The sequence below is a fragment of the Python bivittatus genome, unplaced genomic scaffold, assembly GCF_059951505.1.
Source record: "Python bivittatus isolate LINGU-HERP-01145 unplaced genomic scaffold, Pbiv_v1 ctg000590_np1212, whole genome shotgun sequence".
In the NCBI taxonomy this organism is placed as follows: domain Eukaryota; kingdom Metazoa; phylum Chordata; class Lepidosauria; order Squamata; family Pythonidae; genus Python; species Python bivittatus.
The window spans coordinates 23,275,203-23,283,287 of NW_028277086.1; the positions used below are offsets into that span (position 1 = coordinate 23,275,203).

General features: G+C 42.9%; 1 protein-coding gene across 1 annotated transcript in view; it reads left to right on the forward strand.

Moving 5' to 3' along the window:
* Positions 1 to 7,684, forward strand: part of GDF6 (growth differentiation factor 6) — a 28,328-nt gene extending 20,644 nt beyond the window's left edge. The window contains exon 2 of the mRNA XM_007428883.3: positions 4,538 to 7,684. Coding sequence (XP_007428945.2) covers positions 4,538 to 5,484 — 947 coding nt within the window. The 3' untranslated portion in view covers positions 5,485 to 7,684. The remainder of the gene's footprint in view (positions 1 to 4,537) is intronic.
* Positions 7,685 to 8,085: the final 401 nt, after the last annotated feature.

Below are 8,085 nucleotides of genomic sequence, written 5' to 3' on the forward strand. Positions count from 1 at the left end.
GGGTTCTTATTGGATGGCTTTGGGCCAATCACTCTCTCTCAACCTAGCAGAGTTACTCAACTTTGGTAACTTCCAGATGTGTGGACTTCTACTCCCAGAATTCTCAGTAATGGCTATGCTGGCTGGGGAATTCTGAGAGTTGGTCCACACATCTGAAAGTTGCAAAGATTGGGAAAACACTAACCTAACACCTTAATTTGGTTAAGCTAAAGTCTGGTGATTACATTATCTTGAGTTCTTTACAGAGTATGGGATACTTAAAAGAGGATTAGATAAGAGACTCTGCAGGATTCTATTTGTCTTCCTCTAGTTTGCACAGACTAAAACTTACTTCTGTAAATATGACACAACTAAGTACCCAAAATAAAATTCTCCCTTGGTAGTATATTTGAACGTAATGTTAGAGGTGACAAGGGGTGCTATTACTGGTGTCACTTGTATGCATCTCTATGTAATTCTGAAACTTCCATGTTTCTCAGTCAGAAAAAGGCCTTTGGGAGAGCTTATGCATGGAATGAATTGAAGTGTGAGAAGCCAGGGAAACTGCAGACAGCTACAGAGAAGACTGTGTAAAGGAACACAATTCTCTTGGCCATCTATGAGCATTTTTTGAAAATACTCTTGTTGTTGGAAAGAATTTCAAAAGCTAATTGTCTTTCATCACTGAGGATATAAAGAAATGCAAGAGAGTTTCTCTGCCCAGCATTAAACCTAAGTAGTCAGTTTGGATCATAATTTTATATTAGAAATCTGGTGCTCAGACCTGAAAAGACATCAATATTTCAGACACTAATTCCTCTGTTACCACAATAGTGAGAAAAGAGCAAGCAGAACCCAGGAAGAGTCTTGGATATGTGTTCACTCAGGAATCAGCTTCACTGAGATCAGTGGTGCTTTTTGACAAGATTTAAAAGCATCACTGCATTCTAAACTGCGTTCAATTTTTGTCTTTACATTCTTAATACAGTCTAAATGCAATTATTGATTGCAAAGAGAATTTAGCAGCATATTTACACAGTGAATAGATATCCAGCAATTTGGACTGAGCAATCCTACTCATTTCAGCACCAATCCAAGCAAATGTCTTAAGACCTGGTACGGTTCCTTTCCTTAAGGCCATTTCCCCACTAGTGAATACAGCCTGCTCTCATTATTGCTGTTTTATCACAGTGATGGTTGGACGACTCGAGAAGACACTGTGTTAGTGGAGAAATTATCTGAGTCATATTAGAGGGCTAGCTCTTTCTGCTTACCTAGAAGAAAGCCTCTTAAACTCAATAGACTTTACTTCTGAGTAGATACGTTTAGGATTTTACTATGAGCTTTCAGCTTGAAATCAGACTGAAAGCAGATGCTACTTTGCACAAATGTTTGCAAGGACAGGATGGGATTACTTCTAGAGTTTGAGTCTAGTAATTTGGGCAGATCTCTAAGTTTCATCTGAATGAGCTAGGAACAAATAAATTAACTACAGTCACAGCCCGCACTGCGTACAAAGCAAGTTAGTGCTGAAATCTAGAAAATGCTAAAATAATGTAAAGATTTGGGATTAGATTTGAAGCAGTTATTATTTTTGCCTGGACAAAATAAATAAAGCTGCTGCATTCATGTATCACAACAGATCCTCTTGTTGATAGATATATTTCAAGAAAATAATGCAGTAGGTTCTGAGAAGTACCAGGCTATTAACTTTGGGGATGATGCAAAGCTGATTTTGAATAGCAGAACTAAATATGCTTCAGTTCCTTACTAAGACTTTTTCTGTAACTCTACACAGTATAGTGATTAGAACAACTTCCTCTAAAGTAATGCTTGTCAGACGTTAGCGATAATTCCTGGGGATTCTGGGAACTGTATTCCTAGCACATTTGGAAAGTACTATATAAGTACAGTAACCATATCTTCTTGGAAAAAATAAAGGACAAACCTGAAAAAGGTGCACCTTTGAAAGAGGCTCATAAGGATAAAAAATTGTAATTGTTTATAACTTTGCTTTACAAAGGAAAATTCAAGAGCAAAACCAAGAAAAACTTTACAAAAATGCATATTCTAATAAAAATATCTAAAATCAAACAGTATATGTAAATTTATTTTTAAAAGACAATTCAATTTCCATATTTTTCACATGAATGTGAAAGACTGTGCATTAAGTGGTACTCTTTGTATGGTAAAAGTTAAATGACCAAAATAAAGGGCAAATGTGAGTTTTTAAAAAATAAATCTAAAGGACAGCTTTCTGAAATAAAGGACTGTCCTTTAAAATGAAGGATGTGTGGTCACTGTATATATAAAGGAATCCAGGATTTTTTTAAAAAAAAAATCAATCTAGGACAAGTAAGGGACAAGTCTCTGAATAGCCACTAAGTTCACAATATGAACATTATATTGTCTTTTGGCCCCAGTTTCAGGGTTGCTGTGAGAATAACATGGAGAGACTTCCTTGGAGGAATGGCAAGACATCAATGTAAGAATATTGCACATCTGAGTGTATTTATTCCAAGGTACACTCGCAGGGTGACAAGCATGGAGTTGCAATCAAAATGTGTTAGGAAAGAACTGGCAGTCCATATCTACCTTTATTGTAGTAAAAGATATGGAAAAGGCCCTCAGGTTTCTATGAGATAATTCCTGCTAGAATTCAGTAGAATTCACATAGGACTACAAAAAAGACTGCAATGCTTTCTGCACCAACTGGAAATAAGCCCCATTTAACTTGACAAGACACTCATAGAATCACAAATGCTGCATTGTCACCTATGCAGGCATAACCTGAGCATTTGTCAACTTGTCTGTTGAAGAACCATATGCAGACATTTAAAACACCCCACCAACCACTGTCAAGGACTAGAAGGATTGCCTAACAAATTTAATCACTCCAACAACTTAAAAGTAATATTTTTCCCTTAGCTGGTCTGCTTTGCCTCAATGGTGGTAACGTGGCCTTTTGTTCAATACAATACAACAGTCCTCAGTGCCACGAAAGCTGCCATTGGCCCCTTTAATTATGTACTGACCGATCAGTAGGGGATCAAAAATCTAGTCTGCAATACTTACAAGCAAGCCACTGAATTCGGTGGAGCCTGCTTCTTAGTAAAAGACATAATATCAAGCATGTAAAGCACACACTGTCTTAGGAGAGGCTTCAAGGCTTATTGCAAAGGTGCTGATTGTGGAATTCAAAACAAAGCATCAGATTGCAGTGATGGATAAAATCCATAAGCCAATTAAATGAGCTGCAGAACACTTTGCTGTCCTTAAGGGGAGGATTGTTATTCCCACCATGTTTTTAAACAAAAAGTCCTGTTAACTGACCAACATATTTGTTACTGGCACTTTGGTCGAATTTGTACATGGCATTAAAGCCAGAGTTTGCTGAGGAAGCTAACATTGTCTGGGTTCCCATATGCAGAGTCAGAACCAAGCAAACCAAATGACAGATTAGCACAATGTGTGAAAACAGTCTTTCTCTTGTTGGCATATCTGAAGAACTTTTGGTTCCCATCATAAGCATATTTTTGATACATTTTTCCAAGTTGCTTCATCCAGACCACTTAGCCTACAAAATATATTGACTAGGAATATTTCTGGTGACTTTGCAATCCATAAAGGACCAGGACTATTGCAGCTGTTCCCCCCCCCCCCAACTTGCATCTCAGTATGAGACTGTTGGTTGCAGTATTTGTTGGTGATATTTTACTACCAAAACACATACAGTTTTTACTAGCTCTTGGGGGAGACCTAGAGGCAGGGGGAAATTCTGTATTTGCCAGTTTATAAAGCTTTTTATTGGAAAGTAGAAAAGTGGGGGTGATCTGATTTGCTTTTTGTAGCCTGCATTTTGTACATAACTGTTTCAAAGCAATAAACAAAATTAATTCCAGGGTGATTACAATACCTTCCCATAGCCCACAAATAGGAAATCAGATTTTTAAGCAATGAAAAGTGGACATACAATGTCAAAAAGATGCTGTCAATATGTGTATCTATTAACTCTCCATCATTTCAGTTTATGGAAAGATTTGGGAGAGGGATGTGTCACCTTGGAAACACACTACAATTAACAAATGGACACATTCCTTAACTTCCTTATCTGCCTGGAAGTTGCGAGAAAATACAGTACAGTAATCCAATTTGAACAGCAACTATAAAGCAGGTTGAGGGTCCCTAACCTTCTAACCGGCTTGCAAGTAAAAACAATGTCGATAAACTTAACTTTTAAGGGAGCCAAATGAGTGCAGCATCAATAAACTTTGTACCCTGGATTAAAAAGTCACCAGCTGTTGGATGCAAACCCCTCCATTTGGAAATCTGTGGGTTGCCTGCTACTCTAGGAAGTCCCACTGCTTTTGATAGGCTCCAGGTTTCAGTAATATGCTGGGGAAGAGCACCCAATTTCTGGAGACCCCTCCCTATTCCCTCTTGCGCAAGGGCTCCAGAAAATGTCCAGCGCACCTGGGCAAGGCTGCCCCCCCCCCCGCCGTTTAAGTTCTCCCTTAAGAGGTGAAACTGACTGCAATTATGTCTTTTTATCTTGCAGACGATCTTTCGCCCAGCGCTTTAAGGAGACAAAAATATTTGTTTGATGTATCGACTCTCTCAGACAAAGAGGAGCTGGTGGGGGCTGAGCTCCGTCTCTTTCGGAAAGCCCCCGGCGATCCCTTCTCCAAGGCTCAGACAGGCTTGGCCCGTCTGCAGGTCTCGCCCTGCCTTTCGGGCCGCCGACTGGACTCCAGGACCCTGGACTTGCAGGAGGCGGCGCCGGCCCGGCCCGGTGGCGGCTGGGAGGTATTTGATGTGGGGCAAGCTTTACAGCCCCACCGCGGGCCCCGGAAGAAGCGACCACAGCTGTGCCTGGAGCTGCGAGCCGTCGGGGGCACCCGAGCGCACCCCCGCCCGCAGCTGCTGGACCTGCGCCCCCTAGGCCTGGGGCGAGGCGCCCGGGCGCAGCAGGAGAAGGCGCTGCTGGTGGTCTTCACCAAGTCGAGGCGGAAGAACCTCTTCGCGGAGTTACGCCACGAGCTGGGAGCCCGGCCGCTGCCGCTGCCGCAGAACGCGCCCGCGCTGCCCTGGGAAGCGCCGGGCGCCGTCCAGCTGCGCTTCCAGGCCCGCCGCATGAAGCGCGCCGCGTACAGCAGCCGGCACGGGAAGCGGCACGGGAAGAAGGCGCGGCTGCGGTGCAGCAAGAAGGCGCTGCACGTGAACTTCAAGGAGCTGGGCTGGGACGACTGGATCATCGCCCCGCTCGAGTACGAGGCCTACCACTGCGAGGGCGTGTGCGACTTCCCCCTGCGCTCGCACCTGGAGCCCACCAACCACGCCATCATCCAGACGCTCATGAACTCCATGGACCCGGGCACCACGCCGCCCAGCTGCTGCGTGCCGGCCAAGCTGACGCCCATCAGCATCCTGTACACGGACGCGGGCAACAACGTCGTGTATAAACAGTACGAGGACATGGTGGTCGAGTCCTGCGGGTGCAGGTAGCGGCGCGCCTCCCCGTCTCCCCCGGACGAGAGAAGCATCAGGGAACTCACACGGCAGAGAGCGAGCCCACGCGAGAGACACGCGAGGGAGAGCAGAAGGAAGCGCGCCCCGTGAGGGGACGGCCGCAGCGCAAGCTACGGCGAGCCTTCGCAAGACAGCTTTGCGAGCGCCCGCCTCGGCGCAGCTCACTTCTGCCAGCGCTGCGCGTGCGGCCCTCCCCGTACACGAGGCGAGGGCAGAATGGGCGATCCGGACTGCGTCTGCGCATCCTCTGCTTCAGGGGTTCAGGTTCCTCCGCCTAAAGAGCGGGGAGAGAGCGCGCCCAACGCCATTTTCGGAACAGCCTGGATGTTTTGGCATCCTGGCAAAGCCATCCGTAGGATGGGAGTTTTTGCTCAGAAAACACGTGGCAAAGGTTGCTATGGGGAGACTGAAGGCTGGTCGGTTGATCACGGCGCAGCAGACGTCTCTCCCCGGCTGGAGCTACCCAAACGAGTAGTGACCCATTTTTCAGAAATTAAGCATTGGTTTTGAATTCGGAAACGCAAGCTTTTCTGGGATCATTCCCTTTCCCTTTCCTTCTTGTATGTGCCCTTGTAGTCCTTGGAAGAAAATAAAAAAGGAGAATCAGGGAGGTTCCCCGCGTCCCCTAAGATAGGCAACGTTTTGGGGTCAGAAATTGAATTGCGAGAAGCAGGCAAAGGCACAAGTCGTCGGTTCCTTTCGTAAGTGGCGCTAGCCTAGTGCACTCCTCTCGTTGACAGAACTTGGGGTTTATATTCAGGTTTTAAAACTGACTTTTACTTTTCATCCTGCCCCAGTGTCATTCGCCTATGCGGACAAACTGCGTTGAAGCAACACTAGGTGGCTTCTAATTTCTGACTTGAAGGGAGTGAAGGCATAGATCAGGCAGAGTGCTTCACTTCCAATGCAGGATCCTGTTCTTAGAATGTGATCCTGGTGATCTCTTCCAGGCTCTCTTTTCAGAGAAGGTTTACAAAAAGCAAGTGCAGAAAAAATTAGTTCGACGGTCTTTGAATCCAGAATTTTTTGTTATTGTTTCCCTTACAAATATTTCCATCTTGAAATAGGTTAAGTACCCCCTTCTTCCTCCTAAAAAAAAATAATAATAAACCCCAGTCCATAATTATTAGTTAGGTGGCTGATCTTTAAATCTATAAATTAGAAGCTGTGAAAAGAGCTACAGGAGGGACACACTAGGTAGGTTTAGATGGGCATGAAAGAGTTCCTTGATTTCAAGATGTCTCCATAAATTCCAGGAAGGGCAAGTAGACAGGTGCTTTGGCAAGGTACAGTGGTGTTCTGTAGTTAATGCAGATGTGATGCTGAGAGAGACAATCATTAAATGCTGACTTTCCTTGCTCCACAAATAAGGCTTTACAGAGAAGGAAAATGCACTTGGAAAGAGACTCGTTAGGCATTTCCTTCTCTTGTGGATTCAGGATTTCATAGAACTTCAAAAGGGTGGGAGGGTGAAGGAAAGAAGTATGAGTGTATAAATAAATAGATAAATAATATAAAATGCTAATAAAGGAAAGCCTTGACCAGGAGCGATAATTTAAACGCAAGTGCACACTTTGGTTTGGATACAGTGTTGTTCATATTGAAGCTGTAAATATTTATTTAAAAGAGACTGCAAAGTACAAAAATGGAGGTGAGCAATGTACATTTCCCTTTTTCCCTTAATGCCCAGAGCATTATATGCACTCAAGTGTCTAATATTTTTTTTTAAATATATTTGAGCTGTACAGATTTAAGCATTAATCAAATGTTTCATTTGTACGTCTGTAATGTCATCATTTTTTTCTCTTTAAAATGTTCTTGCAAGATTTAAAATTATGTGCTAATGAAGAATTCTTTGTTTCTACTGTCTACCTCACTATGTTGCGAGGGCTTGATCTTCTGGGAAGATTCCCCAATCAGGCTCTGGTTGATTTCCCATTCACTTCAGTGATGCTTTGAGCAGGACATCTTGCTGGGTTTTATTTCAAATATTTACAGCACAAGAATCCTCTGCATACTTACCCAGGAATAAGTGCCATTAAATACAGTTAGAGCTTATCTCTGAGTCAGAATGGATGGGATCGCAGTGTAATGTTTTCCGAGATGAATTAATACCCAGAACATTTTTACAGGACACTTTTACTGGATGGTATTAAAATTATGACTGTATTATTAAACTTTTTGCATAAAAATTTGTTGTTTTTCTGTCATAGTTAAATAGTCACATATCTTTATTTTACCAGAATGTTGGCTATAATTTCTAAAAATGCTGTCAGCAAGTTTGAAACAACCAACACCCAAAAACACAGCCTTCTGCATTTTATGCAACCTTTTAAATACCTATGGATTTACTTTCATTAAGAGTGGTGGTTAATATTTATGAGTTTAGATAGCTTTCATCTATTTGGAAGATACTAGTATTCAGAAAAATATAGAGAAAGATGTGCTAGACCTAGGTTTGTACATAATTATTATGGGAAAGAAAAGTTGTAAACAGTATTGATTGTACTGTTTTCATGGGTCGTTGTCCAGGGCAGTAACATTTTGTGAAAATGAACAAGTGCTCGTATCTAAAAC